Raw genomic sequence first — 15,873 nt, forward strand, 5'->3', positions numbered from 1 at the left:
CCCCCCTCCCCATTCAACTCTTTCAACCTCCCTTTCACTATTTGTGCTGAAAGGAGCCCAGAGTGGAGCCCAGATCCCAGTAATTAAATCCCCACCGTTGCTGACCCCCCTCCTCCCTCCCTGCTTCCCTCCCTCGAGTGACCAGAAACAGACAGAAAGCTGTCCTGCGGAGGACAACACCTTTGTCTCCATCCTCTGCCCCCTCATGTTCCTGCAGATGGAGCAGGGGGCCTGACGGTCGTACGCCCGCTGACGGGGATGGCCCTCCAGAGGGGTCTGGTGCTCGGTGTGTTGACCATCGGCTCCCTGCTGTGCGTCTACATCTTGTGTGTGAACGTGGAGCGGCCTCTGTCCTGGTCCACGGTGCCCCTGAAACACCTCCACAGCTTCGCAGCGGGAATGAGCAGGTGAGAGGAGGAACTCCTCATTCATTTATATACTAACAGGGTAATCAAAGTATTATGACATGAGACGATGGCTATGAGGGTGAAAGTCTTAGGCTTAAGATCTCAGGCTTAGGTTAATGAGCAACCAGACGAGCCTGATTTGGAGATTATTCCTGCCCTCCATCATGTTTTTGCCAGCGTTTATCTGTCATACCAAGAACAGTTTATACCCTTTTGATGATGATCCAGATGTGGATGGTGAAAACCCAAATTACGAGGGGAATGAGCTGCTTGGCGGAGGTTTGCGCTCCGACTATTTTTCTAGTTCAATATAGTATCAAGCACGACGAATGGCCATCGACTTCAGATTTACATTGTGACGTCATATTTTCACGTTGGTTTAAAATGAGCAGCAGGCAGTTTAATCAACGGAAACAAGACCGCAAGGGCTTTTTTGAAATGCTCCTCTTAGACAGGATGTTTGACCTATTTGTACTGAAATACATGCTACTGTGTGACTGTACTTGTACGCTAACATTCTATCTAATAAATATATTCATTCATTCAATCCAGTCTGCAATTATTCAGCAGTAAAATGGAATCGAAGGGTTAAACTCTGAACAGTTCCATGTCTTTCTGTAACCAGCGTTTATTTCTCTTCTGGCTGTATCATTGTGGATTCAACAAAGGAGCCACACAGTGCTTCAGCTGCACTAATGAAGAAGAAGGAAAAAAAGACTTGTGGACTCATTCCACCGGCGGTGGTGTCTTACACGCGTCTGTGAAACATAAGCTTTGTTATAGCAGGCAATGCTCCAGGATTAAATGCTAGCGTGCCCAGATAAGATGCATTAGGTCGGGGAGCAAAAGTGGAAAACATGGCTGTTTCACAAAAGGCCTGTTTCAGTTGTGGATCTTGTCGGTGTTGCTTTCAAAAGGCTGTTATTTCATCTGAAAGCTCAGGGGGAAAAAATATCCATTTGAATATCTTGCTTACTTTCTGCCTGTAGCTTCTTTTTTTAATCCTTGTGTTTTTTTTTAATGGTCTGTGATGCGACATGACAACCCAATTCAAATTTGACATTTAATTGGTTTTTTCTTTTGTTTTAAAAGACAAAACAATGGAGAAAAATATAACAATATTTCTGACGCTCATTGATTTGCGATTTGTTGCTGGACAGACATGAGTGCAGCATCAATCTTCTCCTCTGACCCTCATCAAGAAGCAACAGTTCATCATACTGACTTGCATGCAGAGAGAAAAGCTTTCATGAGATTTATGTCCAACGGTGACTTGCTGGGCTCACCGCCAAATCCTGTCCTGTCCTCTTCCACAGCAGCTCACGAGACTCCGAGGAGCCTCTCGACAGAAAGACTAACGGTGACCAGCGGACCCATCCGCCCCCGGCCTCCACCTTTCACCCGGAGCTCGCAGTTGTTCATGAACACACGCAAACATCCAAAGGCGCTGAGCACAAACCAGCCGATGACAATGTCCTGGGTGTGTCAAAGTTGGGTCCCGGGGCCGGTTCCGAAGACGCCACGCCAAAACCTCGCCAGCCCACAGCCAGGCCAACAGAGCCTCCGTTCATCGGAGACGCTTACATGAGTGAGGATATCCCACCACAAACGGTGAGTTGTGTCTTTACAGAATTTCGTCGGTTGTATGTAAAAGGTTTGTGAGTAGAGCTCTTTATAGTTTATTTTGAAGTTAATTTAATTGGAAATTCATGTCATGCCCTTTTTATTTTATTTTATTATAAGACTTCTTTATTTTGCATGACTCTGCAGGTGAATTGGGTGAAACTTTAATAAACAGCACAAAAGCATCCCTATTTATTACTTGCATCAATAATATTTGTTAAAAAATATGCAAATGAGGTATTATTAAACTAATAGTTTGATTTTGCAGAATCAAAGATTACATGGTTGGGATTAGAGGAAAGAGGAAATAGAGGCGGAACCTCCAACATGACAAACCTGCGTTTCTCCTCTTTAAAAGCCTGCTGATTTCATTTTAGCTATAGGAAATGTGATTGGACCAATAATGACATCTTTAAAACGGAGTCATGTGATCAACCCATACGTTTGTGGAGCACCAGAACATTTCTGGTTTTCATCAGGCTGCATGCGTGGCGCTGTACTGGGTGGGTCTGTCTCCCCAGCGAATGTTTCGTAGAAAATAGAATTACGTCTCAAGCCTACAGCCTGGCTCCGTTCCTTCCACCCGCTTCCAATTTCCTGAACGTGTCATGAAAGATTAATCCCTTTCTTGCACCGAGAGAAATGCAGGAGGAAGGTGACAAAAACACAAGATACAATTTAAAAAATGGTCTTTGAACGTCTCATGGGAGTGTTTATAGTGCTGAATGTAATAATGCATCCACATGATCCCAATTGTTTTCATGTGACTCTTCCATGGACAAGCTGTACTTTGGTTTGAACCGGCTTTAAAGGCTTGCCACCTCAGTCAAACGACACATTAGGTGTTGAGCTGTTACACAAGAATGTGCACAAAAACAGGAATGGATAACTTATTCCACAGAAAACCGGAGCAGAGGACCCTGTCAACACGAGACATTCGCTCGCACGTGCTTTTATATTTCACGCATTAGAAATGCGTTATTTATCTAATAAAGAGGATGTTTCGTTGACAAATGCATTTACGAGTTAGCGTCCTGAAGTCAACTTTAACAAACTGATGTGGGACACTGATGTTCCTGCAGAACCGAGATAAGACACTGTGCCTGATGATAACATGCCTGTGTTATCTGTTGCCCCCCCCCCCCCCCCCCCCACACCCGCCCAATCCCAGGACTGCCCGGATGGAATCAGAAGTCGGATCACAGTAACTGAATTTAGTGGGAAATATCTGAAACACATTCCAGTCCTGCAGTGGGCCAAACACGTCACTCCGGAGCAGCACCAGCGTCTGAGCCGCTATCCGGGAGCACACGGCTGGGGAGGCGTCGATTACACAAGTAGGAGTTTCTCTCTGCTTCAGTTTTATTCAATTTTATTTCCCCCCCTGTTTTCTTTTAGAAAATAATTTATGATATTTTTTTATTTTATTATTTGGTCTGTGTGTTTACTCTTCCTGTCTTTCTTTCAAGCATCTGAAACACAGCTCGTTTCCACTACTTGTCTTTCCTCTCTATTTGATCTAAGACCTTTGCTCATTTCACATCGACTTAAACTTGCAAAACATGTTGCTCTCGACAGCTCTAGTAAATAGGTTGGTGCTCTTTTTGCAGGATGAGCGTGCACCTCCGACGTAAACACCCCTGAGTTCTCATGCATTTCGGTTTCTATGATTACAGAGTCTGCAACACACTAGAAGTATCCATTCCAGATCAAGTCTGTAGTTTGAAAATGCCGCATTGCATTGACGGATGGCCAAATAAATTCCAGAGCATTCATGTAGACACTGAAAATCATCTAAAGCTTTATAAAAACTACAGTTGAAGGATAATGCAGAGTTATTTTGTATAATTTCGTGAGGGCATGTGCTTCATATCTATCTTGTTGAGGTAACTGTAGCTTCCTGTTATTGCAACCGCATGCAAACTGTGAGTGTCGGTGCAGTTCCAGAAGTCAATGCTCTTGTAAATTAAAATGTATTTTTTAGAGGCCTTTGAGAGTGAGATAAATAATCCCGATGCATTGTTTGTCTGTGTCGCCAGCTCTGGTGGAGACGCTTTCTCTCCTCAACTCATCTGCTAACTGGCAGATGTTGGACGACTGGAAGGAGCGCAGCAACAAATCTGAATGTGTCCAATGTGCTGTGGTTGGGAACGGTGGGATACTGAGAGAGTCAAAGAAAGGGAAGGAGATCGACAAGCATCACTATGTTTTCAGGTAGATATTAACTCGTGGATCGCAGCCTACGTTCCTGTATTTCCGCATGTGGTGTGACGAGGTCGCCTTGGATCATGGGAGTTATTTCTGTATAATCAGGATCAGGAGGTTCATTGATCACGGTGGAGTGGTCTTTTTTTATTTTTATTATTTGTGTTTGTGGCTACTTCAGGACCAACGGAGCCATCATCAAGGGCTTTGAGCAGGACGTAGGATCTCGAACCACCCACTACACGTTCTCCACCAACACGCTGATGAACTCTTTGAGGAGCTACGCGGGCGTCGGTTACAGCGGGCCGCCTCTCTCTAAGGTGAGGCGACAAATTGAAAAGCGTAATTCAAAAAAAAAGAAAAAGAAAAATGCTTTAATCTGGAAGCAAAAGAGAATTGAGAGTTCTGCTGCCATCCAACAGGAAACGAGGTACATTTTTCTGCCAGATCATGATCGGGATTATCTGCTGATGAAAGCTGCGGTCATGCACGCTCCAGTTGAGAGAGGACCTGAATATTCCAAAGAGTAAGCATCATTTTCATAACGATGAATCATTCGAAGGTCGGAATGCAACGCATCTCAAAGAACTCCTGTCTAGTTTTTTTTTGCTCGTATGATTTCTGTTGCGTAATGTCGCGTTTCATCCACAGTCCACTTAAGTTCTTCGGAAAGGACGTGTCAGCGGAAAAGCTGAAGATGTACCACCCGGATTTCATCCGTTACCTCAGAAACAGGTGAGCTTTTTTTTTTATTTTTTTTTTTACGTGGAGAAAAGGTGAACGGAATGAAAAGTGCAGTTTGCATTTCAAATACCGTAATTCCCGGTGTACAAGCCGCTACTTTTTTCCAATATTTTGAACCTTGCGGTTTATGCAACGACGCGGCAAATTTACGTATATTTTCCCACTTTCGTTACGAGCCGTGTTTCGTTGAAGCCTATTTATTTTCGTTACAAAATTAACGCCCGCCCGCCCGGAGGGAAAGCCCCGCTTGCGCGGAGCTGGGGAGATCCGCGAGAAGGGCCCGGCGCTCGTCCAGAGTCGCCGCCGCCGGACCGGGTACGGCGGCGCGTCCGACGCCGCGTAGCGGGGAAGGAACCCGCCCCCTCGACCTCCCGGGCGTCCCCACCCCTGCCGCACCACGCTCCCGCGGACGGAGGATGAGGGGCACGGGGGCAAGGGGGACGGGGACACCCCGCCAGGCGGGCGCGCGCGCCGCGCAGCCTCCGACGGGCGGAGAGGGGAGGGCGACGGGGCGACTGCTCCCCCAGCCGCGGCTCGAGCCCAGCCCCGCTTCGCACCCCAGCCCGACCGACCCAGCCCTTAGAGCCAATCCTTATCCCGAAGTTACGGATCTGATTTGCCGACTTCCCTTACAGCTACCTTGATCTAACATGCCAGAGGCTGTTCACCTTGGAGACCTGCTGCGGATATCGTTACGAGCCGTGTTCCGTTAAATATCATTTGTCTCAATGCACTTGCGGCTTACGAATATGTGGGGCTTATTTTAGTACAAAATATATATATATTTTAATTCAGTGGGTGCGGCTTTTTCACAGGTGCGCATAATAGTTCAGCAATTACGGTAGCTGGAAATGAGATGAAAAGAGACGCAGAAACCAGAGCGCTGTGGGAAAGTTCCCACAGACTGACAGACAGACGGCAGAAGAGGACGAGACAGATTGATTTATGACACGCTGTTCAACCTCTATTTATCAGATTCCTTCGCTCCAATGCTCTGAAAACCAAATATAAGGACATCTACCGTCCGTCGACAGGAGCTGTGATGCTGCTGGCTGCGCTGCACACTTGTGACAAGGTGAGATTCACCGTCACAGTATTTACTATCAGTCACCCTTTCATTTAATGCCTTTAATTCTTTGTACACAGTCGCCCCTTCAAATGCAATGCACTGTCGGGAGTCTTTTATGTGATAAAAGCAATAATGGAACGATTCACGTGACTGAAAGCTTTTGTCAAAATCAGCTCACGAATGCTGAAAATAGACTTTTGGACATTCGGATTCACAACTGTGGCCTTTGTGTTTTGTCCTTTGATTTAAGGTGAGTGCGTACGGCTTCATGACGCCAGACTACAGGAAGTACTCCGACCACTACTACGACAGCGCTTACCGCCCCGTGGGCTTCTTCATCAACCACGACCTGCGAATGGAAATGACTCTCTGGCAGCAGCTGCACCAAGCCGGCCTCATACGACTGTACATGCGCGAGTGAAGGTCAGGGCGACCTGTGGTGACGCCGTTACCGGAAAAGTGACGATCTCCACCCTCCAGATCGGATCAACGGCTCTCCGAGTCGAGAGAAACGGGAAATTTAGGAGAGGTTTTCTTATTTATGGGAAGTGTGTTTCTGTCAGAAATGCATTTCACTCTCCCAGAAGTTGCATTTATCTTGATTAAAAACAAACCCAGTTCCTTGCCAGATCGTTTCATGTTTCAAAACTCCAAAACCGCAATGACTGGGGATGTACTAAGATTTGTAGTTGTGTAAGGGACAAGACTGCAATTGAGTTGGCCACTTGCTTTAAATATCCTGTCGCTCCTCCCTAGACAGTTTAGTGCACTGCTGGCAGTGGCTCGGCTCTACCCTGACATTTCCTCAGAATATTTTCTGTTATGTAAGTCTGTCTGCGTTTCTATATTTTACACAGAAATGTAAAATTCACTGACATGTTTTCAAAACAAAATCAGAATTAACTTATTTTTCTATGTTCTTAAGTTTTGGTTTTTTCTCCAAGCACACAAGCGCCGTGCTTTTATTTTGTTGGTGCCACACTGTGACGAGAACGCTGCGTGGACTCTAGTGGCCTTTCAATGCCTTCTTATTGTGGGATGGAGCATTATAACAGAAGGGAAAATTTCAGCAATGTTTCCACCTCACCGATGACGACCGGCTTTATTTAGCCGCAATGCCTGGATTCGCCGCTCAACTGTGAACAGGAAGGGTCATTAAGTTTGTGAATTTTTAACTGTTGCCATTGATCTCAAAGGGGAGGCTGTAGCATGACTTTCTCAAAGACATTGCTGTACTAACTTACTCATTTTATCGTAGCATGAAAACCTGTTGAAGGACAGGAATGGAGGGAAAAGAAACCAAAGGCGCTCAAATCAGGGAATATATGTATTTAATTTTCTTTATTTTGCACCATATGAAATCAATACATTTCCGGACAAACTGTTCCAGGCGTCTAAAATACTGGATCGCTTTCTTTTTTTTTAACAATGTGTAACAGAATATCTGTTCTGTATGAAATAAAACTGATTTCATCTCATCATTGTTGACTTTAGACCAGGGGCACTGGTTTCGAATCCAGTACGACGTCGCCTGGTCGGAGACACGCCCACTCCACGTAACACAAAAGGAAAAAGCACAACATAACACAACAGCATAGCAACACAGTACAACACGCTGTGGTCTGAGATATCAACTTATTATTTGACAGGTACGACTTTAGTAATACCTCAGGTCTCCTCACCCGTACGGTGGCGTGGTCGGTAGGGTTACCGACTCACAGCCGGAGGAACTGGGCTTGCATCCAACTGTGGGGGTGGCGTGGGGGTGGCGGGGTAGGCCTAGGGCCTTACCTGGGCGAATGGAGTGGTCCACTGGTCCACTGGTCCACTCCATTGCGCCCAGGTGTGCCCCGGGCCCGCCCTGTTGCCCCTGCTCCACCTCATTCCCGTAGTGGGATTCGATACCAGGGCCATTTTGCCCCCCTGCAAACTATGCCAGGAAACTCTTATCATACCGTATTTTCACGACCTGCTGATTCGGCGCAGTCTCATGAACAGTTGATTTTTCTTTAAACATACAAAGGGCGCCGGCATGATCTGTGCGCAAACTAAAGCAGGAGCAAAACCGAGTTTGGTACTCACATCTTTAATCGTCATGACGGACCCATGCTTTAGGGAGTTACCAAAGCCATGAGTCAGGGTTTGCAATGTTGCCAGAATGTCACGAAAACGCGCATGACTTTTTATTCAAGACACAAAGGTCACAATGCTTTGATCACGTGGATGCTGGATTATAGAGTGTGGATCGGACTGGCAGTCTGGAGAAGTTTTACCACAGTTCAAGGATCCAAAGTGTTTATTGTCATTTGCACTGAAGGGAAACGAGCTTGAATGTCTTCCTTTGCTGCCCATTAGGAATGCCGTAAAGCAACAAAGAAAAAGAATAATGGTTAAAAAAAATAAAAAGTACAAAATAGTACCATGTCAAATAATAAATGCATGTACAAATTGATGTGTGTATTTGCAACAAGAGGATTAACTATGTGTATAGTGTTCAAGGTAAGAGTGAATGTGCAAATAGTGTGTGTACAATTACACATAATGGTTACTGTCCAATTACTGCATACCAGAGACCTAAGATGAAACGGGGACTGACACTGATACATGGCTGAATGACTGTACTGGTGAATTTAGAAAAAACAGAGGGACTGACCTGATGTTGAGAAGAGTTGTAGGCTGCTGCCTCCTAGTGGTGATCACAGGTTACTGCACCAGACCACAGGGTAAGTCTATCAACATACTGGCTCTCAGAATGTATTCACATTAACACGTATTAGTGTTACTACCTTTTGCATTTGCATTTTTTTTTAATCAAACATTACAAACGAAGAAGTGCACGCATTGGGGGATTATTTTCAGCAGGGGATTATTAATCCACATTCGGTACTGAAACAGTTCAGTCAGCAGGAAGGACAATCTGGGATTGAATCAAATTAAAGTACAGTTTTTAAGAAAGCAAACCTCTTTAGTACGGAGGACTTACTTTGACCGTTTAATTAATCCTTTTTTTTTTAACTTACAAAAAAATCTAGAATTTTCCTTATTTCTGATTAATTAACAAATTGAAAACTCACCACTACGATAGAGCGCCTGAACGCAGCAGAACACACAGATCCAGTGGAGGCTCTGTGTGTGTGCGTGCGTGCGTGCGTGTATGAAACATGCACGGTCCGTGGCGCTCCCTGCTACACATTAGGTAGAATAATACCAAATACCTTGGAAGTCATTCCTTTAAACATTTTGACCATGGATCAGCTCCAGTTTTCAGGTCTTTGCCATGATTTGTTTCAGATCGCTGCTTGATGATGTTTGAGGCATCACAGATTCGCTCTTTGGCTCGCTTTGCATTTGGAGCATTCTGTTTGCGACCTTTAATTGTCAGCTGGCTACTGGCTAATGATCAGTTGCTGATTGAAGAGACACAAAGTGGACACACTTTGATACCCACCAGTGATGAGGACTGAAGTGTGTGTGTGTGTGTGTGTGAGAGGGGAGCTCTTCAAGCCATAGTCATATCAGTTGATTAAAACGTCATCATTATTGATCTTTCATTCCTCTCTCTCTCTCTACATTCACACGCTAATGTCAGGTTAGCCCCAGTTTCAGAGTGGTCCCTTTTTTATATGTATAATGGTATAGCTGTGCTAGCAGAGGCTGCAGCCTCCACGCCTCCTGCTGAAACCAATAGCTGTTCACAAGTGGCATTTTGTAATCCAGCCTGAATAGATGCCCCCTCAAGTAATCAGCGGTGCTGTGAGTGTGTGAAACGATGTGGTCTGCTTTAAAGATGATAGCGAGGAGCACAGTAGTGGAACTAACACGGGGTGCTTGTCAAAGAACCATGCCATATTATCACATTTTAATTTGTTGGATATTTCATATCTTTCTTGCAATAATCACATTTATATTTTACTTACCAGATCATGAAACCCGAGGATTCTGCAGAGGGATGAGGAGGTAGAGGATGATGAAGGATGTTGTAGGAGGAGAGAAATGCAAATAAATGCAGAAGCAGGCTCCTCTTATCCTACCGGTTGAGCCTTTACATTACTAACTGCATGCACAAAGTGTTATAGAATGTATAATATGTGTAGTTTTTTCAAAGAATGTGTTTTTGGCAACTTTGGGTTGTATCATAAAATGAGATGACTGCTGATCTCCTCGCTTTGTTAACGTAACACTATTATCCAGCGACGCATTCAGAGAGTTTCATCACGCCAGTATTGCCAAAGGTTCGGGCATCATCTGCTTGAAATCCGCCGATGCTTTTTGAAATTGATTGACGTTCGGGTTAGTTATAAAATATTCTACAATGTATTTAGTTGAAATGAAAATAAATAGTTATTCAAATCTAGACATTTATAAATAATTACATTTTTAGAATTTCCCCTCCACAACATTGTGCTTAAATAGACAAATACAGATATAAGAGCAATGATTTTTCTCTCTGTGCTGCAGTATTTTTTTGCAGCTGACAATTACCTGGCTGTTTGAAGCTTTTGTTCCTCTTGTAGAAGGAAGCCTGGCTGCAGTCGCACGGCAGCGGGGTCAGCGGGCCGGGGGAATGAATCAGACAACAGACACACGCCGTTTCTGACAGGCACTCATCTTTCATCTCCAGGAGGCCGCGGAGCTCCAATTGATTTGCTTTCTGAAGTCACTTCAGCTTTTAAATGACAGCCCTCTCAATCAGTGGAGGCAGACGCATATGCTGGAAATAAGGACGTTCAAATGTCACCGCACTAAAGAAAGGATGATATAAACCTCCAAGTAAATCTATTTCTAACTAGTCAGTCTCTTTTGCCTCCAGCAGTGCTTCATTAAGCTCGTCCTTTTAAAGCCACCCTCTGAGTCCGCTCCTGGGTCTGAACCTAAAGTTAGAAACGGCGCTTCCTCCTGTACCGTGTATTAATGCAAGTAGGTCGTCAAACTTCCAGTTTATAGACGAGTATGTTCATTCCCATCACTCCCTCAAATACGCTTTAAATTGGAACAGCCCTGATCTTATGGCGTCATCCAGACCACGGAGAAGCATCGGTATTGTGACGGCGGCCCAACAAAAGCCAGAAGAAGCAACGAGATCTCCCAAAGTGAACATTTTGGAAGCTGTTCTCAAACACGTCCAGCTGTTCCCTCTTCCAAACTGGAGGAAAAGTGCAGCCAGTGCACCAGATTACCGTCAGATGGGAGAACTCCCAGTGGGGCTCTCACCCGCACGGAATGTGAAATCTTAATTTCTCATGCAAAGACATGAATCATCCGTCTGTGTGACTTTCCTCCTTCCTTTGTCTGTTCAGTCTGTCTGATAAACAGCCTGAATGGTAATCAGCTGCAACCAGTCCATCTGGACCGCATCAAGATGACACCTGTTTCACCCAAGACCAACCTAGAATATGCTCTCTCTCTGTCCCTTCAAAGTGACTTTGAAACCACATTGTCAAAATTCACAGACATCCTGTAAGTTTGACCAAATATATTAAATATCTGTTTTTCATGAACATGATTGTCCATCCACAGAATTAAATGCTCTAAGAAACAGACAAAGCTAAAACCAGAGTTGGAATTCGATGTTTATTGAACAATGCCAGACAATAACCAGCAAATAAATGCATGTGAAGAGGCCCAGATTCCTGCCGATCCCACAGCCGGATAGAAACATTTCTCTCACTCCATGCTGGATTAGAAACATTTGAATGTCTGATCTGGCGTTGCAGCTTCATGTTTCATTTGGGTCTCAAGAAGAGAAGGGCAAAGTCGGCCACTGAACCTAAAGACATAATTACTATTAACCCTCGATTGCTCTTCCTTAGCATATCAAAGGCAGGATCAGAGAGGGGGCGACCCTGAGCATCAAACAGTTTCGCTCAATCACAGCAGCAATTATTCCAGCAAAATAGACTTGACTGCTGTTTCTCAATTAGTCTGAAAAGTCTGCGTTTTTCGACTGAAATATATTTCTGAAATATGAGATCAGCTGCTCATTTCTAAACAGAAGACTATATCTGAATACTTATATGGCTTGCAGACCAAGAAGTTATAATATACATCATGAAAAAAATAACCAACTAACCAACAGCAACGAAGCAAGTCAATAAATAAATAAATACATGATTTGAAATATTTACAAATATATGTATAGATGAGTCATATCTGTGGCTCAAACAGAAGACAATAAACAGGAAATGATGATAGGCACCTAAATGTCATGTATTTTTGTGATTTCTCAAACTTGATTGTTTACTTTTCTCCTGAAATGTTAAGGCCACACAACTAAAAAAAAAAACTTTCAGTCGTTGCGCTTTTTCTGTTCACAAGAAAATCATCAATTTTGCTTTTCGAGAATTTGAGAAAGGTTAACAAGAATAAAATCCTTTTGGAACAGGTTGGTCTCCCTTTTTTTTTTTTTTTTGGTACTTGCTGATTCAGAGCATCTTGGGGGGGGGATCACGGCTCCTGGACTTGCCCTGGAAGAAGACAAGACTCAGCGGGTCCGGAGGAACTGAAGGGCATCATGTCCAAACAGATCTCCGCCTGGCACTCGTAGTGCAGCATCGCCGGCAGCAGCAGGTTGCTATGGTTACAGAAATCATCGGAGATGAGAGAAACGTTGTTAAACTTCTGCACCGGATTCCCTCCTGCGTGTGTCGGTCCCACCGGCCTCTGCGCGCCGGGCCCCGGCGCGGCGCACGGCTCCTTCTGCGCGGTGCAGGTGTCGTGGTGGTACGACGCCAGCTCGTTGCTGAAGTCCACCGCCTCCGCCGTGGACGTGGACGTGGAGCAGAACTTACCACAGCCCAGAATGGTGGAGAAGGCCTTCCTGAAATCGGCATTAAAGGCGTAAATGACCGGATTCAGAGACGAATTGGCCCAGCCGAACCACACGAAGATGCTGAACGTGGTGTCGCTGACGCACGGCGGCTCTCCGGGTCTGTCCGGGTTGCAGAAAGGCACCACGCAATTTAGGACAAAAAAGGGCAGCCAACAGAACACGAACACCCCCATGATGACGGACAGCGTCTTCAACACCTTGGTTTCTCTTTTGAAAGACGTTTTCAGCGCGTTTTCGTCCTGCGTCGACGCGCGGTGGAGTTGGTTTTGCGCACGGGACCCCGCTGCTCTCTCCAAAGACGAGATCCGCCGGATTTGGGTTTGCGCGATGCGGAAAATGCGCGTGTACGTGCCGACCATGATCACGACGGGGATGTAGAAGCTTACGAGAGACGAGGAGACCGCGTAAGTCCGGTTGAGGCTGGCGCTGCACGCATCCGGTTGGTCGGTGGAGTCGTCGGCGCGGTGCCAGTTGAGGCGCACGGGAATGAACGAGACGAGCACGGAGAGAGTCCACGCGCCGCCGATCATCAGGAGGGCGAACCGGCGCGTCATCTTCCGCTCGTACTTGAACGGGCTGGAGATGGCCCAGTAGCGGTCCACGCTGATTACGCACAAGTTTAGGATGGACGCGGTGGAGCACATGATGTCGAAAGCGACCCAGGTGTCACAGAAACGCCCGAAGAGCCAGACGCCAGCCACCTCGGACACGGCGCGCCACGGCATCACGAGCACGGCCACGAAGAGGTCGGACACCGCCAGGGAGATCACGAACGAGTTGGTGACCTTGGAGCGCAGGTGACGGAACTTGATGACCGCGGCGCACACCAGCGTGTTACCCAGCAAGGTGGACACGATCAGGACGCACAGGACGCAGCCGGTCAGCGCACGGAGACTGAGCACTCCACCCGACCCGGGGGGGTCAGCTCCCGCTGTGACCACACGGCGCTGGTCCACATGGTCCCGGTATTCCTGAATGTGTTTCCGGCTCTCATTATTAAAGCTCTCCATGAATGTCCAGAGTCAGGTAGTCGGTGCCATGTGCGTCTCCAAAATCTCACCACCCTGCGCATGCGTTTTTTTTCCCCATCACCCGCTGCGCATCTTGTAGGTCTAAACTCTCTGCTTGTCTTTCCAACACGGAAACGACAAAAACACTAAAGAAGTTCTTCCAGAGAACAAATCCAACGGTGAGATACTCCTGAAGGGGGGGGGCGCTCAGACGCTCCAAAAACGACTCCGCGCTCAGAGCGACGGGCTGCAGATTGCGACCCTCATCCAGTCTCTTCATAATCCTTTGACTAGGGGTTTCCGTTGCTTCCGATTTTGCAGGAAAATAATCTGGAAATCGATATAAGACGTCTTTCTGTCGGAAATCGATCCTCTCCCAACTCAAAATTAGCCCATCAGTACAGGTGGTCGACTAATTAATGAATTAACCAATTGTTACAATGTTTGAATTTGGCTGCGGGTTTATCTAATTGGTTGGGATGTCATTAAAGGACACATTTCTGACGTCACGCTCATTTCCTTTGTTGTTAAATGTCTTACTCCATCAATGCTTCAGGTTGATGATGTAACAATTGTGCTGCGGTTTGAGGAAACATTCCAAGTCTATATGTGTCGTTTAGGAATTTCATTCTTGATGACCTAATTTTATAGGAACAAATATAAACGCTTATTAAAATGACTTTGACGCCACTGATGACAGTTTTAGTGAAAGTCAGCGTAAAAAGAAAGCATGCACTGCCCTCTGATGGACAACTGCTGCTATAGCACCTTTCACAAAACACACACAGACACTTATCTTCCCTCTCCCAGGCATTGTGCCTGCTTAAGGCCTACATGGGTGTGTGCATACAAGTGAAAACAATTTCCCAGAGAGGGATTAATAAAGGAATGTTTCTTCTTCTTCTTCTACCTTTTCGATTAAAGTTTTTGGTCACCATTTCGTTCATGCATGGGAAGATCAGATACATTCCACTAAGGTATGGTGGGCCCAAAATGATCAATCAGGATTCTGAAGCAGAGATTAAATGCCCTCTCCTGGCTGCAGCTTCAAATACATTGAAATAGTAAATTACTCAACATAGAAGTGTGCTCGACATGGATATGAAATCAACAGATGGAATTCAAAAGCTTGTCGGACCACGAACAACATACCGGTCCAAAGTCCATTAATCATGGAAGTTGTTGACATATCTGGGTCAATGTTAAAATCCATCCAGTGAGCGTCGGCCCGGTCCATCGCGTGTGTGAATGTTTGGAAGTTTTTGTCAGCGTTAGGACAACAGATAAACAGCAGGAGCTGACATGCACACCATTTAAGCTCTCACATAAAACAATGTTGGGTATTTCTGGTTTATTTTAATCCTGATATATGCCAAATGCACCAAAACTCATCCATTTAAAAATTCAAGTAAATAGACAAATGTTCACTAGACAGCCACATCGTCACAAAGATAGAGGATGTTAAAGGTGCTGCACATTTTATGGAAACAGCAGTATACTACAGATGTATTTGTTGGATTTAATAAAACACGCAAAACTTAAACTTTAAATTGTTGGATTTTGCCCACATTTCTGAAAACTCACAAAGATAAAAGGCACAAAAGACGCTGCTGTGTGCTGCAGAATAAAATGGCATAATGTGAATAACATGCTGTATATTTACACATAAAATTAAATATTTCTTTACATAAGGAAAGAAGTTTGTGTAAATTAGAGGAGTAAAGAATTTATCGTTTTACATATTGAAATAAATACTACAAAAAAAAAAGGGACCCTCCCCACTACTTGCAGGAAACTAATTGTACATAAACAAAAGTTGCCAACCAGGGCTTCACATTAAAATAAATAACATCCAAATACATACATGTGTGTGTGAGATTCAACATGTTAAGAAACATTACATTCAGAAATGAGGTCTACACGTTCGAAAGAAAGGAAGCAAAGAACAGGTTTATAAGAAGTGGAGATGTCACACTGTCGTTTAAA

General features: G+C 45.1%; 2 protein-coding genes across 2 annotated transcripts; one reads left to right on the forward strand and one right to left on the reverse strand.

The window, feature by feature from the left end:
• The first annotated feature begins 255 nt into the window (after positions 1–255).
• On the forward strand, positions 256–7,518 carry st6galnac (ST6 (alpha-N-acetyl-neuraminyl-2,3-beta-galactosyl-1,3)-N-acetylgalactosaminide alpha-2,6-sialyltransferase). Its single transcript, XM_068754349.1, has 9 exons — positions 256–407; positions 1,724–2,018; positions 3,202–3,367; positions 4,070–4,244; positions 4,417–4,555; positions 4,658–4,761; positions 4,887–4,970; positions 5,955–6,054; positions 6,299–7,518. The coding sequence occupies exons 1-9, from the start codon at positions 259–261 to the stop codon at positions 6,467–6,469; spliced, it is 1,383 nt and encodes a 460-aa protein (XP_068610450.1). The 5' UTR covers positions 256–258; the 3' UTR covers positions 6,470–7,518.
• Positions 7,519–12,492: 4,974 nt separating this feature from the next.
• LOC137909997 (D(5)-like dopamine receptor) lies at positions 12,493–13,815 on the reverse strand. The gene has a single exon (XM_068754422.1). It carries the CDS (start codon positions 13,600–13,602, stop codon positions 12,493–12,495), a length of 1,110 nt encoding a protein of 369 aa, XP_068610523.1. The 5' UTR covers positions 13,603–13,815.
• Between the last annotated feature and the right edge of the window lie 2,058 nt (positions 13,816–15,873).

The sequence above is a fragment of the Brachionichthys hirsutus genome, chromosome 21, assembly GCF_040956055.1.
Source record: "Brachionichthys hirsutus isolate HB-005 chromosome 21, CSIRO-AGI_Bhir_v1, whole genome shotgun sequence".
Taxonomy (NCBI): domain Eukaryota; kingdom Metazoa; phylum Chordata; class Actinopteri; order Lophiiformes; family Brachionichthyidae; genus Brachionichthys; species Brachionichthys hirsutus.